At 50.4% G+C, this 18,380-nt stretch overlaps 1 protein-coding gene across 1 annotated transcript in view; it reads right to left on the bottom strand.

Moving 5' to 3' along the window:
* The window catches only part of HS3ST6 (heparan sulfate-glucosamine 3-sulfotransferase 6), a 34,948-nt gene extending 19,073 nt beyond the window's left edge, over positions 1–15,875 (bottom strand). The window contains exon 1 of the mRNA XM_001365603.4: positions 15,186–15,875. Within this exon, the coding sequence (XP_001365640.1) occupies positions 15,186–15,724 (539 nt within the window). The 5' untranslated portion in view covers positions 15,725–15,875. The remainder of the gene's footprint in view (positions 1–15,185) is intronic.
* Between the last annotated feature and the right edge of the window lie 2,505 nt (positions 15,876–18,380).

Genomic DNA, 18,380 nt, shown 5'->3' with positions numbered 1-18,380 from the left:
TAGTCCCTTTTTTTAAACTTCCTCTTTGAAATTCTTGCTTTACACTGATTAAACTTTTACAGGAAATGGTGAAAATCAAGGTCAATGTCTGCCTTTTTCTATCCCCCCCTCCTTTTTTCCTATTGACTGTTCTTCTGAATAGCTGGGTTGAAGCTTTTGCAATCGCTCACAGTATCTTCTCATCTCTGTCCCTTTTCCTAATTTGGTGCCTATTTTGACCCTTGCTCTGACTAATCAATGGGCTAAATGAGACAGCACTAAGTGATCACTTCCTGTCAATTTCATTTTCTGGGATACTGTTCAGGACTCATTATATTCAGCAACTTCTGACTCTTTTTCTGGAAGAAAGCACTGATGATAGAGAGATGTGCCAGGACCTACTGAGGCACCTTCACCCTCTTTTTTCACTTTTTTTCCACTTTTTTCTTTATCCTCCTGTTTCCCATTTTCACACTGAGGGCACCAACTACCAAACTCATTTGTTTGACTTGGTTTGAAGAATCTCATCAAGTTCATTACAGAATTTTTTCATGCATTGACCAATATTGACACACAATTTGCAATTGTCTTCAAGGAAATTTTTTTACTCATGCTCATGATGAGTACGGCAACAAGATAATCGAAGTTTCCCACAAAATTCTGGTTGTCATTTCCTCTGGGTGCCTGATGTAACCAACTCTTTGCTTACCTCCTCAGGGACAACCTGGGAGCCATACCTCCTTTCCTTTAGTTACAACTTCCTTGCCTTCTGGTTTTATCAGAAAAATATCAATACTGATGTGGTTCAGTTCTCCTAGAAATATGTCATCACTGGCCACTGGGTAATAATCTCTGTAGCTACCATTAAGCTGATCTAAGAAGCCTCCATTTTTTTTTTTAGTATCCCCTGCCATCTTTTCCTCCCTTCTGCCTCTAGTACTGCAGAAGAAGAGAGTGAGGTTGCATAGGATTAAGGGCCATTTTGTATTTTGTTTCATGGGTTGCCATGGTGTCCAGTCCACTAATGACAAACTGGTTTCTGTACCAGTAAGCTCAACCTATCATTGAGAAAGATTTTCTCAAAAATTCTCCAGGATGGTAGAATTTGTCAAGATGTGCTTCAAAGCACCTAAGTAGCTCAGTGGATAGAGCTCCAGGCCTGGAGACAGAAGGTCCCAAGTTCAAATCTAGCCTCAGATGCTTCCTAACTGTGCAAGTCACCATTGCCTAGCCCTTGCCACTCTCCTGTCTTAGAATCGATACTAAGACAGAAGGTAAGGGTTTTAAAAACAAAAACTATGTATACTCTCCTAGAAAAACCTTGAAGAACCTAGAATCACCCCCATACCACGATGAGGTACAAAAATAGCCTCTGGGCATCAATATAGTATATAAAATATAGTGTGGCTTTTCATAAACCTATAACCTAAGAATATAGAAAACCAAAAAGGTTCTCCCTCAAAAGGGCCAACATAGCAAATACCTTGGTTTACTCTGTATGGCACAATAATTCACAAAAGCAGCCAGGAGGTGAAGGGTGGAGGGTAGGAAATAATTTGATTTATTAGCCATCAGTGGTGATCAATAGGCAACCCCAGAGTAATCCCTCTAATAACATCTATCTCTCAAGAAGTATTTCTATCTTCATTACAACTAGGCACCCTCAGGTTCCCCTAGTATCTCTTTAGTCAGCCAGAGTATATCCTTTACCACAACTAGAAATAGTTCCACAGATTATCCCTTTCTAACACACTAAGCAGAAAACTAATGAGCTAAAAGAGCTGGCTTTTAGCTTTTCTTAGTCTTTCCCTCCTATTCTCAGACAGCCCTCCCAGTTATTTGAGAATGTTCTATTTAGAGGCAGAGGAACAGAGTTCAAATCTTGGCTATGCCACTATTCTCTGTGTGACCTGAGAAAAATCAAGTTAATATCTCTGGACCTCAATTTCCTCACCAAAAAGGGGAGTGTGCCATTTGAACTAGATATCATCTGTAGGGAGCACAGCACACTGGATGGGGTGCTGGGCTTGGAGTAAAGAAGGCCTGAGGTCAGGTCCTGTCTCTAAACAACCCTAGGCAAGTCACCTAACTTCTCTGAAACTCAGTTTCCTCATCTGTAAAGTAAGGAGATTGATCTAGGTGGCCTTGAAGGTCCCTTTCGGCTCTAAATAGGATCCTTTCAAACCTAAGATTCTGTGATCCTGGGATTCCTGAACCATCCATGCTGAAAAAAAGAAGAGGCATAGAAATATGCAAGAGGTGGTGGATTCCAAGCCCAGACATATTAGGGGAGCCCAGATAGCGATTCATCCAGCCCAGGGGGCCCAAGGAGTCCATAGAGATCTGTACAAGGATCAGGTCCTTAAGTCCTAAATCTGGTACTCAAAAACACTCATTGGTCCCAGAACACTCGATTTTTTCCTAGATGCCAACTTTTTATTCTTGTTCTGGAGAGAGATGAATGACCTGTTTAGGGTATCTGATCTCAGGACCCAAGGCTTTAAGGTATTTGCATCCCAAATGAAATTCAAATTCCTTTGCCCAGACTAGTTCCCAAAGTCAACCACCGTCTGGAGCTTTCCGACATTTCCAGCCTGATATAATTCTCCTTCCCTTTGTACTCTGTGCTCTGGTTAAACTGGTCCATTCTCTGGCATTCAGACATGCGCTGGGCCCTCTGGCCTCCCAACTTTTACTCACACTGTTCCTTATGCCTATCATCCACAGCCTCTTCCCTTACCCATCCTTTCAGGTCAAATTCAACGCCCCCTCCTCAGTGAAGTCTCCCTGGATGTCCCCTCAGGAGTGCCCACTCCCACCCCCAAGCCTCACGGAGCACTCCGCCCTGCAATTCTCCAATGTGCTTGTTGTAGTGGTTATACCATCGTAGTCCTGTGTGCCGGGGTCTTGTCTCCCTTAAAGGATAGGCGCTCCTTGGTCAATGGAAGCCCTGTTTTTGCACAGCAGACGTGATTAGCAAATATTTTACAAAGGAAGTTAGCAAGTGAGCCTCATTACACCAGGCTCATCTGGCTCACCATCTGCGTGCCGTGGACAGGTGAGCCACGGACTGGGGACCAGGGCGAGAAGCGAGTCTCATTTCACAAGCGAGCCGAGGGCCCACCATGAACAACTGCTCTTCGTATTCTTGATGGAAACCAGAGAGCCAGGGAGCAAATGGGTGTGCCTGCCTCCCCCCCCCCCAGCAGCCCCGCTGCTCCCAGGGAATGCTTTCGAACAGGACTGGAACACAGCACAAGGGAGGGGGCCGTGAGGATGGAGAAGCATTTCTGTACTCTGGCTCTAAAGGGCCCTCCAGGAGGAGGCCAGAAGGGATTTGTTTCCAATCCAATTTAAGACCATTGTTTCAGGAGGCGGCTGGGAGGGGGTAGGCTCCCTTAGATCCAGGGGCCAGGGACAGCTGGGCCTTCCTCCCAGCCCAAGGTTCTCACACAGCAGACAAATAGCACTGGTTATCTGAGTAGGGGGCTCAACCTCCTAATCCCACTGCCTTTTCAGTCAAGCATCGAGTTATGTCTCTGCTACCCAAACCTCACAACTCTGGGAATGGGCTATCGGAAGAGCTACCCTTCTGGACCCTAGGCAGGGGGCAGGAGACCAGAGACTGACGACAGGAGAAACTGAGTCTTCCCTACCCTCAGTCTGGGCACGTGGGGGATTAGCAGAAGAAAGAAAGGGTGGTGGGAAGCTGGGAGGAACCCTGGGTGTTCAGACACTAAACAAATCATTAGGGTCACCAGTTTCAACCCTTGAGATAAAAGAACAGCCCAGCTGCTAGGGAGAGGTGTGGGAATGCACAGCCAGGGGTCCTAGCTCTGTCCCCATTGATTCCCTAGACTCTGCCTCTGGGTCGGCATCCGAAAAATGGGTTCTGTGTGTGTGGTGTTAGGGCTGGGGGGTTTCATTGATTTTTAAAAATATTTCAATGAAAGTAATTCCATTTTTAAAAGTATTTCAATGATGCCTCCTGTCTTTATAACACAGACATTTTAATCTTTCTAAGATAGAACTCCCTGACCGGACAAAGGAAAACAATGAAGCAACCCCATCGGCCAATGTACACAAAATTCTGCCCCAGTAGTCTTTGGCCTCTGCCATGAGGTGGGAGGTATGTTTCATTATCTGTCCTTCACTGGTTTTTCTCTGGGGACCTTCATTTACTTAGACTTTGGTTTCCTTTTACTGATCAAAAAATGAGAGACAAATGTTCATGTCAATGACAAAACTGCTACTAAACTGAGCCGAGAGGTAGGATGAAACCAAGGGCAGGAGCAGCTAAAGGACCCGGGAGGCTGCCCTGAGGTCCAGCACCCTTCATTCATTTTTCCCAGACTTTGTTTCTCCAGGACCCATCCCAAACCAACTCAACTACCCCTAAGCTAGAATGTACCAGACTCTGCCTAAACCCCCTCTAACTGGACCTTCTGGATGTGCTACTGTGATCTGGGTCTCCCCACCCCTTTTCTTCCCATGGATGTTCCCCTGTTGAGTCACACTGGGCTGTCCCAGGCTAGAAGAATTCCTATTTGAGTTCTGCCCAGGTGTGCCCATACTTGGGGGCTGGGGATCTGGGAAATGATTCAGTTGCTGCTGCCCTGTGCCCTAGTCATGTAAGCCTGCCCTTCCCAAAGCCCAGATTTGACTGACACCTAGCCCTGCCGTGCCACCTTCACAGTCACAGCATCAGAGATGTTTGACACAGAAGGGACTTTAAAAGCTAGCATTTGAGAGGTGAGGAAACTGGGATCAAGAGATGTTAAGTGATTTGCTTACATAGGTAAGAGTGAATCAGCAGGATTTGAACCCAAAGTGACTGGTTTTTTTCCACTGTACCACCCAGCCTCAACTTTTCCCACCACTAACTTTTCACACAGTTTTTCTGTATACTTTGCCTTTTGGACACTCCCATCTTCAACCTGGGCTTTGGGTATCAAGAGTGATAGGGAGTCTGAAAGCAGCCTTAGGGGACTGGTTCACCTTCCCATCATCCTGCATCTGAAGCTGCACTCAGGAAGACATCCTGCCCCCAGCCCCACCCCCAAAGGAAAAGCCGGCCTTGTTGCTAGAGATCCTGGGAATACTTGGCCCCAGAACAGGAAACTGAAGCAGCATCTCCCTAGAGCTACCTTCCCCTCCTCTCTCCCCAATCCTGAGGGTCAGGGGAAGAATTCAAGGGGGAAAAAAACTGACTCCAAAACTTTCAGATCAGAAAATCGCTTTGCTAAATCCTTCTCTTCCGGACAAAGGGGCAGCCGCAGCAGCAGCTATGCTCCCAGCTCCAGGAAGCCCTGCAGGATTTCAGGGTCGACTACAACTTGAAACTGGCTAGGGATTTCCTTTCCGTTCCCCGCCTATTTGAAAACCGATTACCCTCTTCAAACCCGGATAGATTACCAACTCCCCCCTTCTCCCTTTCCCCCTTCTTTTCTGGAAAGAAAAATCGACAAGAAAGGAGAAATTAATCAGAAACAGCTTCTGAAGTTTCCTAGTCTGCTGCTCTGTTTCCAGTCTCCCCAGCACAGTCACGGCTGGATTCTTTGAGGGATGGAGGGAGAAAAGGATGGGCCTTGGGTTAGAGAAGAACAATCACCCAGAACCAAATGCTGATGGTTCCTGGCCCATTATGGCTAATTCAGGATGTCCTCTGGTAAAAATTTTAATTTAAATTCAGGAGACTAAGACCATTTGTCCCAAAATCCACTTCCATTCCCTACCCTTCTCCTGCTCATCTCAGTACACCCTTGCCTTTAACAAGACAGACAGGACTAGCCAAGAGTCCCTTCCTAAATACTGGGATACTCGGAGCTAAAAGTGACCTGAGAAATCTATTCAAAACCTCCTATTTTATAGATGAGCAAAATGAAGCCCAAAGAGGTAACATGACTTGTCCAATACGCTTCAAAACTCAGCCTTCTCCAGGAAGCCTTCTCCCACCAGCCCAACTGGCCAAGCATCTCCCTTCCCTGAGCCCTCCTGGTGTTTTTTTGTGGTGTGACCAATCACCCAAGGAGGTCCAAAAGAATTCCTGACAGCCCACCTCAACCAACTACTACCACCCAGAAAAAGAAGCGGGAGCAGCTGGAGATACTGCCCATCCACTGTCCTCAGCCCTGTAATAATGCTGTGGCTCCAAGGGCTCTGGAAACCTCACCAACCCCTTTTTACAGATTTCAGCATGGTTCCTGGATGCATGCGGATCAGTAATGTGCCTTCTTTAAGGTCTTCCAGAAAAGGGCTCCAATTCCAAACTGGGCTTCCTCCATCTGGAGGAATAGCCCCCTCAGGCTTCCATAGTGGGCAGCAGGCTGGAGATGGCACAGCTAATCCTGGCCAATCACAAGAGCACTCAGGGTACCTACTGCAGAAACTCCCCCTGGTAGGGCCCCAGTGAAGAGGCTCCTCTGGAACAGGCGAAAAGGAGACGGCCGCCTCCCATCACACCTCGCTCCGGTGGTGAATGAGGGGCTGGAAGCCCGAGACCCCCCTCTCTCCTAGCAGGTTGCCCGGGCCCCTTCTTCCCTTTGGGGAGGGGGCCAGGCTCGGAGTCCAGAGGACCAAGGGGGAACCACACCCCCATACAACCAGCATCTTACAAATTGTCTAACAAATTATCTCTGCTGATTCACATCTGGTATACATTTCCCTGTGGCTTTCATCAGGCCCCAGGCGACCAACTGCTCCCTCAGTCTCGCCTGACCGTCCAGATAAGTTCCCCAGACAGGCAGTAGAACGGATGGTCCCTCCCTCCAAAGGCTCCGAGACAGACCTGAAAGAGACCCTAGAGATCAGGCCCCAAACTCCTCATTTTACAGAGGAGCGCAGCTAGGAAGCAGCAGAGCCGGGATTCAGAGCTGGGGCTCCAAGGCCAGGGAGCTTTCTTAGGTCACTCCCGAGGTCCCAAGACCGCCACGGCCCCCTGGGGAGGCCCAAATAATGAATCAATATCTTTTCAACAAGCAGCCCCAGCCGGGATGGAGGGGGTCCCTGGGCTGTGGGTGGGACCCGGATTACCATCCTCTTTGCAGATAAATAGCCCTGTCTCCCCCATCATCTCCCCTCCCCCTAGCCTCAGAGGGAGACTTGAATAGCAAAGAAAACCCTATAATACCAGAGGAGTTGCATCTGCATAAGGTCCCCCTAGAGGGGTGTGGCCTGTATTTCAGGGAACAAAGCACCAGTGAGGGAGGGTACTCTCCTATCCCCTCCTCCTCAGCCCACCGCCCAATCCTACCATTTAGAATACAAAATCTCTCTAGTTCTGCAAAAGAACTTCAGGTAAATTGGATTAACGGGTTAGGGGTGCCCCTCGAGGTCAAAGATCCCACTTGGCCCGGGGCCCACTCAGCGTTTGGGGGTGTCAGATCCTTCCTGGCAGGGCTCCCGGAGCCTTTGTACCCAACCTGGAGGAGGTGGGGACTGCCTAAATCTGAGGCAGAAGACGTGGCCACCCCACAGGGTGGTCACCACGCCCCTCCCCTTCCTTCGGGGTTTGGGGATGGAGCTGCAGGGCAGAGAAAGGGGGCAAGAGGGAGAGGAGAGGGGGAAATGGTCCTGGGGAGGGGGAAGGGCAGCTTCCCACCCGGAGTCCGGCCTGAATTCAAATATACTCTAGTCCCTTCTCTAAGGAGGAAGCCCTGCCCCCACAAGCTGGGCTGGAGGCCTAAGGAACCCCACTCTGTTCCCCACCCCCAGAAGCTCTGAATAACCAAAAAGAAAGGACAGAAAGAAGGATGGAGGGAAGGTCACTGCACACAGAAAAAGCAGTTCCCCGGGAAGGAAGGGCTGGGGGCTGGGGGGTGGGAAGGGGAGGAGAGGAAGGAGAGGAAATTCGCCTTTCAGGCAGGGGACCAGGGACTGGTATTCAAGGCCTCATGGGTCCCAAGTCCTGTTCTTCCCTGATGACCCGCTGGGTACCTGAGGCTCTCCCTGCCTCTTCCTCCTGTCCTCTGTCCCCCCCTGACCCAAGTCCCCTCCCCTAAAGGTCTCCAGGGCTGTAACTCACTGCCGAGAGAAGAGAAGAGCCCAGGGCTATCTCTGTTGCATGTAGCCCAGTGGCTTTACCATATGGTGCCCATCCAGAAGGATTGCTCCCTGGGGGGCCATCCCCCCCCCACCGCCTCACTCAACAGCTGCCCCCTCTGAAGCTGTTCCAATTAGCCAAGGGTCACAGAGCAGAAGATTACAATGGTGACTTCAGAGCAGGCAGCAGCCACAGGCGTGTGCTTGGGGGAGTGCTGGGAGGCAATAGATGGGGGTCACGCATCAGACACACACACATAGACACTCTAAGATGCACAGGCCCAAAGCATCCTCGGGTACCACACAGGTCCCGGTAGGTAGCATTCACCCACAGCTGCCTCCACACTCAAATGGGCTAAGGAGGATGGAGGATGACCTCCAGACTACTCAATGAATCAATAAAGGCACTGGTCATCAGTAGGGGCATTTAATGAGGTCACATGTCTGTTCCCTGCAGACTAATGCATGCTGATTACTAATAAGACCCCAGTGACTATATTAATGCAATTCTCTTTCCTCCCCCTCATCAAATCCCCAAAGTTTGGATTCTCCATGACCCCCTTGGGTCTGACCCTGATGCTGCGGGTTGTAGACATTTGTACAAGATTGACCTCCAGGGACTCGGGGGCTTCCCACTCTCTCTGCTAGAGAATCCCTCTGTTAGCAAAATTCTGCCCATCATCTGCCCCGTGGGGACATCCACATCAAGTGGACCCCTCTCAGTAAAAGGCTAGAGCAAGATGGCTGTTGGACCAAGCCAGCAGGAAGAACAGGACAAAGGAACAGTCCTACTCAGCTTAAACCCAAGAACTTGGGTCCCTGCTCCACCTGCCTCCCAAGCCTAGGGCAGGGACCAAGGACTAGTTTATGGGGTGGCTGCCTCTCCCTCAAGAGGCAGCTAGGTGGAATAATGGACAGAGAAAGACCCGAGTTCAAATCTGTCAGGTACTGGGTGGGTAACCCTGGGCAAGCCTCAACTCTACCGCCACAGTTCCCACGAAGGATGGTTGCAAATATCAAATGAAATAAATAAAAAAATGAAAAAATAAATAAAAAATAAAACACACATAAAGTACTGGGCAAACTTCAATATAAACCGCCATATAAATGCTCGCTATTATGATTACAAGGTGAGAATATCTGTTGAATACACTAAAAAACTGCACTTTTCCCAACCACAAACACCATTCTTGCCAACAAGTACATTCACACTCACATATGAACACCTCACTATGAACTCACAGACTCATATAAACACATTTAAAAAAAAACCACCCACACAACAACTTCACACCCTCATTTACCCCCAATCACAAAAAGCCTCCTATTCTCCCTACTCAGAAAAAAAAAAAGCAACCCCAGAACAAACTTCTTGTAGCCTCTAAAGAGATCTATTCCCCTCCTCAACTCTATAAGGCAGAGATCCGCCGGGCCAGGCAGCGCCAAGGCCATGGCCCTGCCCCCTCGCCCCAAGGACCCTCCTTCCTGGGCGGGCATCCCCTGGTGGAAGGCAGGCTACCCTTCCAAATGGCTTCCAGCAAGACAGCAGGGTGAGGCAGTCGGATTCTAAGGGCTCTTTGAAAACTGTTTTAGGGCTAAACCCTGGTATTAAGGCGCCTTTGCTCAACCCTTTCATTAGCCAAGTTCTCAATCCCCACCCAAGCTTAATACAGTCAAAACTTCTCAAAGGTCAGTAATAAGCTTTTAAATATGGGCTCCAATTAACATTCAGGCTTCCCTGTAGCTTCCTGCTCCATCCTACTTCCTCCTCAGGGTGAGCAACTATAATTATTTGCTTCAGGATTCCTGGGCAGAGCTAAGTAGCAAAATCCACTTTAGCTCAGCCTTCTAAAGACCCTATTAGACTAGCCAGGGCCCTTGGAAATTAGGACAGCCATTGAGATTTTCTTAACTTCAGGGGAAAGAAATGACCCGGAGAGACAACAGGATTATTTCAGAATGGGACAAAGATCATTTGAGACAGGACCAACCCTCAGGGGGGCCAGAGTGTGGTTATTGACACTGGGTTTCAATCAATAAATGAATGGCTGGCTCCATCCCTTCCTACTGACTGCCAGAGTGGGCAGGCTTGGATTTCTTCACTTGATCCCACAGGATTGTGGTAGAAATTTCAGAGATGTTCATCCACCCATGTGTAAGAGGTAGCAGCTCCTCAACCTTTGGTCTTCATCTCTTCAAATTATCCCCACTTTTATGTTAATTGTTTAAATTAAAGTGGGCACAGAGGCCTAAATTCGAATCCTCCCTTTCCAAATGTATTACTACCTGGGTGATCTTGGGCAAGTCACTTGACCAATGAGCCTCAGTTTTTTCATGTGTGAAATATGGAGGATGGACTAGAGGTCTCTTCCAGCGTAAAATCCGCTTGGTGGGGGGTGGGGAGAGGAAGGTGTTGAGAATATCTGGTCCATTGGACATAACCAGGGCCTTACTTCCCCAGGAAGTTTTAGAGTCGGGGACTAGGAGTCCTAGTTCCAGCCATCACTCATTTGTGGTGTGACTGGATAATAAACCTCTCTTCCTTTTACTGTTTCATCATCTGTAAACAGATAGAATTGGATTTAATGACCCCAAAGGTTGTTCCCCACCCCCATCAGCCATTCTGGAAGTCTAGAAGGTATATAGAGAGCTTTGTTTCTCAGGAACTCACTCTATTATGCAGGGGCAACATTGTTTTTAACCCACCCTACAGAAAAGACTCCCGGAGAATTTGCTTTGCATGACTATACATATTTGTAACGGTTTTGTTTTCCTAGCCTACTCCATCTCCATCCCTGGGGGAAGAGAGAAGGAGAGAATTGGTGATTTAAAATAAAATAGAATTTTTTTAAAAACAGTCCTGAGTCTTCAAGCAGAAACACTTTGTTCTAAACTTGCCTTCCGCAGTTCCAGGGAAGCCCAGGTTGCCTCTGAGAACAGAGAATTGACACTTCCCATGAATATGAGCCACTAGGAATGCTGGGGAGAGCATAGCTGTTCCCTCCTAAACAGACATACCTGCTTCCTGCAAGCTAAAAACTGTCTTCTCTGACCCTCTCTTCCGCCCAAAAGAGGTCCCAGAGAGGCCTCCGCTCAGGGACACCCCTTAAGAGATTGATTGGGTTGTGATACATGAACCCGGAACCACTAAAAAGAGCCTTCTATATCACTATCAGTATAAACTCAAGGGCTAAAAGGGGGGGGGGGGGGGGACAGCAGTCATTTATCTTGGAGGGGGCGGGAGGAAGGGAGGAAGGAAGGCAGACAATCTACAAATCAGACTGTCAAGAGTTGGAAGGGACCTTCCAGATCTACTTTGTCCAAACTCCTCATCTGCTATAAGGGGAGACAGAGACCCAGAAGGGAACAGACTAGTCCAAGGTCACAGAGTGAGTAGGGGCGGAAGCAGAGTTGCCAGACGAGGATGCCCTCCCCTCCCCGACACCCCGTCCAGAGCACTCTGGACCAGGCACAACCTCCTTCCAGGGTCATCCAGAAAGCCCAAAAGGGAGCTTTATTGCTTCTCTCTAATTAACATCAGAAATACTTTCAGCCCAATTCAATTCCACAAACTTTTATTCAGCACAGACCCATGCATTCAAATGAAGTAGTTCTGGTCCTCCAGGAGTTTGCATTCTACAGGGAGGAAATGGGCAATACCCCTGCACAAAGCATATTCACTAACTATGGAGGCACCAGAGGGAAACTGGGCTGGAATTGGCAGAACAGAAAGAACATCAGACTGGACACTGGGAAGTCACTGAACTCCTCTCTAAGTCTCTGTTTTCTCAGTCAATCCATCATCATTTATGAAATGCCTACTATGTGTTGGGTGCTGGGGACACAAACATTAAAAAGAAAAGAAATCATCCGTTCGCCATTGGTTTTGTTTTTTTAAAACCTTACCTTTTGTCTTAGTATCACTTCTAAGACAGAAATGGGGCAAGGGCTAGGTAGTGGGGATGATGTGACTTGCCCAGGGTCACACAACTAAAAAGTATCAGAGGCTAGATTTGAACCCAGATCCTCCAAACTCCAGACCTGGGTGTTCTATCTACTGTGCTACCTAGCTGCCTTTGATAATAGTGTTTCTGGATAGACATATGGTACATATGCTCTTAGAGGCAAGGATAACCAGGAAACACCAAAGACTGAGGTGGACACCAGCATGTCTACACTGTCTGAGCCTCCATCTAAGAGATCACAAAGCTTCAGTTTCCCTCCCTCCTGGAGGCATCTCCTTAATTCCACTTTCCAGCTGCCAATAACACTAAATCCTGAAGCTAATGGAGTAACCCTGTAATTGGAGTGGGGCTCACCCGGATGCACACACACACCAGGTAGGCCTGTCTCAAACCCACATCAGCTCTGGTGGGCTGGAGCTGAAAGCTTCAGAACAACACACCGGGCTCAAGCCCTCCCAAGACAGACAGACACACACACACACACACACATACACATACACATTTCTAAACTAGAATGAAGTGGGGAAAACAAACCTCTGCAAGGTTTATGAACGTCTGAGTCACAGACACTCGTCCTAACTCTTTCCTGTTAATTAAAACCCCAGTCAATAAGCTTATCACAGAAAGAGGAGCTGGAAGGAATCTTAGAAATCATCTAGTCCAACCTACTCGTTTTACATATAAGAAACTTGAGGCTCAGATAAGTGAAACACCCAAGGCCTCAGTTGAAGCAGATCTAGAATTCAAACCCAGGTTATCTTGATGCCAATTCCACTCTTCTTGCTACTAAACCAAGATGCCTTCTGAAATGTGCCCAGGATGCAGTCCTTCTGTGACACTACTCTCTTTATTCTCCAAAACTCTTCTCCTCTCTCCCATGGCCCAAAGCACATAAGCTTCTAAGGCCCCACAACCTACAATATACCGAATTTAGGACTCAGTGCATGGTATCCAGATCTGGGATTGAAGGCTAGGAAAGCGAGGGGCCAGATTCCGAGTTAGCCAGACCAGGCTGGGGCATCCGCCGCAGACCAGCCATTTCTGTGGCATTAGTTCCAGGACTATATAAGCTCATTCACTCAGTCCTGGGCCAGCTGCTTCCTCTAGCAACAGTACTTAATGTCTGCTTGTGTCAAAGGAGTCAGCAGGGGAGTTGTGGGACCCTTTTCCTGCTAACTGCCTTGAGAAAATGGAGACTTTTACCTCATGCCATGGTGATACTGCCCCAGGTGCCTCCTCTGGGGAAGAGGAATCAAATTGAGAAGAGAAAAAGGGGGGACTAAAGCACTAATAATTTGTGTACACAGATTGTTCTTGCCAAACCATGTTCACTTCTGCCTCTAAATCCCCCCCAAATGCCAAAGAGCTTTGCCTGAGCCCCCAAACAAAGTTCCAAACACTTGCGATGCCCTGATGGAGTTTGCTAGGAGGGAGGAAATAGAGAGAAGGGTCGTTTCCCAAACATTCTTCCCATGTCCACTCGGACCCTGCAACCTCTAGAGCTGCCTGTCTGTGTGGTTCACAAAGCCTGAATCCCTGAGAGCTGGCAAACAGGGAGGGTGGCTCCCTGCAGGCTTAGCACAAGAGGGAAGGTCTTTAAGCTTTGTGAGTCTATTCGCTTTCCCAAACACAATGTCTTTCCCTATTAGAAAGGGTTAGTTAAGACTTCCAGTCATGGGAAGACTCTCCCTTTGAGCGGCTTCCTGGTCCCTGATAGATAGGCAAGCAGCAAAGATACAGGGACTACAGCCACAGCCACAAGGGAAGATTCACCCCCCAAACCAAGAATCAGAATCAGCTAGTAAAGCTCTTACCCCACAATAACAGGAACTGTAATCGAGGCCCAGCAAGATTGGGTGATTCATCCAAAGTCAGGCAGAGCTAGCCTTTGAAAACGCAGGTTCCCCCCATTCCAAATTCAACGCCCATCTCCCACCCCCCCAAACTGAAATAACTATCCCCATTAGAGGCAACTTCTAGCCAGTCATTTTGCCAACTGGCAATTCGGTAGACCCGCTGGCTTTCTGCATTCTGGGGTTTCCCAGCTAATAAGGAACATGTTTCTACCACTCCAGGATATAAAAAAGACCATCTCCAGGCCTTATTACCCTCCCTAAATCTTCAGCCAGTCCCTTAGACTGACTGTGGAAACCAAAAGACTCAGGGGACTGCGTTCTGGTCACCAGTTCAATGTAGAAGCCAAGGGGACCCTTTTCAGTGCTCAAGGCTCCGCTGCCTTACCTTAGAAACCGACTTGTTCCCGGAGCCCCGACCTTACAAGATTCTGTGGCTGTCACCCACCCTTACTTACTCGTTCCCATCTTCAGAGATCTCTGGGCTTCTGCCAAAGCATAGGAAGGTGGGGGATTCCTGAGCCTACATCCCTCCTTCTCCGGAACCAGCCCCCACCCCCAACACACACACGTCTATCCCTCCAAAGCCCCCATCTTGCAAGGCTGCGCTGCTCCCCTACTTTCCACAGGGGCCTAATTAGATACTGAGCCATTGTGCGTTGCCCCCCCTCACCACCCCCCAGTTCTTCCTATCTCCCCGTGAAAGACAATCCTTTCTAGAGGACCTGGCCGGGTAGGGTGGGGTCTTGAAGGATACCATGCTCTTCTAGGCCATTCGCTAAAAGCCGTTCCGGAACTGCCGGGACCCATTTCTCTCTAAGTTGCTAAAAGTTTGTGGGCAACACCCTCTCCACCCCCACCCCCACCGTCTGTGACAGACCCTGAAAAGTGTTTCGAGTGGCCTTAGCTACAAAAGAGATTGGGAGGGAGGGCTTTCCCTCTCCCCAAAAAAGAAAGGTGGGGTAAGGAGTGTGTCGAACATGACATTAGGGCAAAAGCCCTTCTAGGTGCCCGAAGGTGACTTTTGGGAAAAACAGGAGGCCATAAGTCCCCACAGGGAAGGAGAAGGATCCGGCTGCGGGGAGGAAAGAAGATCCCAGGCCGGGGTGGGCGAAGAATTGTCCCAAGGAGAAAAGCATGCCAAGTTGAAGAGAAGAGAACATCGTCTCAAAAGGTGGTCTCCTCAGAGAAGAGAGGAAAAGGGTACCCGATGGGATGACCCTCCCAGCGAAGCAAGGGGTCAAAAGAGATTACAGCTGCCTTCAGGAATGGCTATTACCCTAGTCAGACTCGGGTCGTCTAAGGTCCGTACTCCCAGGCTTGCCGGGGAGCACGACGGGGCGCTTACCTGTACCAGGCGAGCCCCTTGTTGTAGCACCTGTCGAAGAAGTGGGGCTCGGCGCCGAGAGCTCGGACGTCGGGGTGCACCCTCAAAAACTCCAGCAAGGCTCGCGTGCCACCCTTCTTCACGCCCACGATGAGTGCCTGCGGGAAGCGCCGGCTTCCGAAACTGCTGGCCAGCGGCAGCCCACCCCCGCCGGGTGTCCCGGGGCTTCGGAGAGCCCCAGCTCCGCCACGCTCCACCTCGGGCTCTGGAGGAGCCTCAGACTCAGCTGCTGCTGCTGGGAGGAGCCGTCCGGGCCGCGGCGCCCAGGACGGCGGCTGAGGGGTGCGGGTGGCCGGGGGCGCGGCGGGCTGCGACGGGGGGCGAGCGGCGGCGCAAGGGCCAGACAGGCAATAGAAAAAGTAGGTGCCGAGTAGGAGCACCGAGAGCAGCAGCGGCGCGCGGGGCGGCGCGCGGAGCAGCGCCCCGAGGTGCGCCCGGAGCCCCGGCCCCGGGCCCCCCGCGCCGCTGCCTTCCCCGCCGCCGCCGCCGCTACGTCCCATGAAGCCTCGCTGCGCCCGGAGCCCGGAGCGGGGGCCGTGGAGTGCCGCACGGGGCGTGCATCCCGGCCCTGGCCGCGCTCCCTCAGCCGGGCGTCTCGGCTTCTGCACGGCCGCCGGCCGGCCCAGGCAGAGGGAGCGGGGCGCGGGGGAGGAGGAGAGGGGAGGGGAAAGGCGGGGAGGGGCCCAGAAGCCCCCGCCCCCGTTTGCCCCGCCCCGCCCCAACCCGGCCTGAGCCCGCCCCGCCTCGCCTCGCCCAGCCAGAGTACGTTCTCTTCTTTCTACCCTCCCGCTACCTACCCAATCCTCCTCCTCCGCCACCGCCGCCCCCCGGGGTAGTCCCTGCTGCTTGGGGTGCTAGGAGCTGCGAAATCAGCCCTGGCGGGGTCCCAAGAGCTCCACCTCCTCCTGGAGAATTGCTGCAAACCCGGGACAGTCACTCGAACGCGGGCCTCGGAGGAACGCGGAGATATGTGGCCCTAGCGAACATGGCCCAGATATACACCTTCCTGGGAGAGCAAAAACATCCATGGGACCCTAGGGAGACACATGGGCACAAGTTATGGGACACTTGGACACACATGCCAAGAGTACATGCGGACACATAAAGAGACCCTGGATAGACGCTTGGCGCTTCCCAACGCTGAGAGCTGGGATTCCCACCCAAACTCCGCCACTCTAGTCCGGCTGCTTAGAGGGTTCCTTAAACCCTTCCCGTTCTCACTCCTCAGAGTCTGGCTCCCCTGAAGCCGCGAAGAACTCCTTCCCCCACTTCAAACTCGGGCTGGGACCTGTCCTAGGGGCAGAGGCGGGGGCGGGGGGGGGGAGCGGTGGTAACAACTTGTTCTAGGTAAGAGAGTCGTCATTGAGTGCTTCTGGGGGGCACAACTGGACAGGGGGCGTCCCTGTCCGCTCTCACAGAAGGGCCTGAACGTGCCAGAGTGTAATTTTAGGAGTCCGTGTCCGAGTACAGCCTCGGGCAGGGCTCGTTTGGCTCCTGCTCGGGAGCAACCAACCAGGGCTGGTTGCTTTCCCGGCGCCGTTATCGAGACAGAGAAAAAGAGAAACTTCTTGTTTATGAGAAGGCTTCTCAAAGCCAGCATCTGTCCCTGTGTCTTTCACTTGGATTTCTATTTGGGGGCTCTCCAAGGGTCCTTTTTCCTCTCCTGTCTTCTCTAGTGGCTTGACCCCACTGCTGTGACTTCTTTTCCCGCCAGTCCATGTACTACCGCTTGTTGTCCCCTCTCCCCTGTCTTCTCCCTTCCCTCTTTCACAACCTGTCCTTGGCCCCCTTGTTTCCTGCCTTCTCATCCCTGCTTCCCTGCCCCCTCTTTTCCCTTTTCTAGGTCCCAGATGCCCTTCCTCCTCCTGTATTCTTTCCTCATCCATGTTTCTAGTCCCCTGCTTCCTCCTTTCCCTTTCCCCCTTGTCCAATCCTTATTTTCCTCCTCTCCACAGCCTCCTTTCCTCCTTCCTCTACTCCCTATATTCCCTCCCTTATTTACCTTACCTTTCCCTCCTCATTTCCCTCAGCTCTTTCTTCCCGGTCCCCCATGGCCTTTTCTTCCCAATAGGGTCTCCTCTACTCCCCTTTCCCCTCCTTTACCTCCCTTCTCTCTCCTCCTTTGCCTCACCTGACTCTCCCTTTCCTCTGCCTCTCTCAATCTCCTCCACAGCCTCCTGGTGTAAGCCATTACTTTCTACCCCCATCTCCTGTCCTGACTTTCTTGACTGCACACCACCCCCATCTTTCCCTCCCACATCTGGAAAATCTGCCCAGTGACCTGGCATGAGGGGAGATGTCTGGCTTGTGGTCTCCAGCTGGGCAGTGGTGCTACCTCTAGACCTCCACCTCCAGAGTCTCATTGCCTGGGAGCTTTTCTCCACCACCACCACCCCCAACTCCCCAGTGTCTGGTTGACTCTGAAGGAAGGTGGCAGGCCTACCTGTTCCCAACACACACACACAGGCTCAGCAGTATGGAATGATCATCCTTTGTTTGAAACTTTAGGGCTCCACACCATTGTGGCTCTCTTCTTAGAAGGGGACTGGTACAAAGCCACTACTACCCAAGGACAAATTCAGTTGAAGGAGGGAAGACAGAATAGAAGATAGGCTCAGAAGTCAGCCCCATAGTGTGTGTAGTTGCAATGAAGAAAGGAGCAATGTGGTCCTCATTCCCTCACTGTCTTACACCCACCCATACCCTGATGGGCTTTGGGATCCTGGCAGTAGCCCTTGCCAGTTGAATTGCTCATCATAGGACATAGGACATCATAGGTGGTTTTCAACAAGATTGGGGGGAAGTGTGCTCCTCCATGTCTAATACATTGAGAAATGCCTGCTTGTCTCCAATCTAGTAGTGTCTTTGGACTGATGTGACTAACTCCTGGCCAGGATCAGAGGCTTGTTTTTAAGAATATCTAGTGGTCAAGTATTCAATGGGTCCTAAAACTGATGCAGCCTGGGAGGTAACTTTAACATGTACATGGAATGGTCCCAGACCTCACACCTTCTAGGAATGAATGAATGAAATAACCAAAATATTTATTAGCACATACTATGTACAGAGCATTGTGCTGAGTTCTGGGAACCCAAGTAGAAAAACTAAACCATCCCTGTTATCACATTCTAAAGGAATTCTAATGAGAGAGAATAT

This window comes from Monodelphis domestica, chromosome 7 (genome assembly GCF_027887165.1).
Source record: "Monodelphis domestica isolate mMonDom1 chromosome 7, mMonDom1.pri, whole genome shotgun sequence".
Classification (NCBI taxonomy): Eukaryota; Metazoa; Chordata; class Mammalia; order Didelphimorphia; family Didelphidae; genus Monodelphis; species Monodelphis domestica.
Note: the sequence above shows the minus strand (reverse complement) of the source record. Positions and strands in the feature narration are given on the sequence as shown.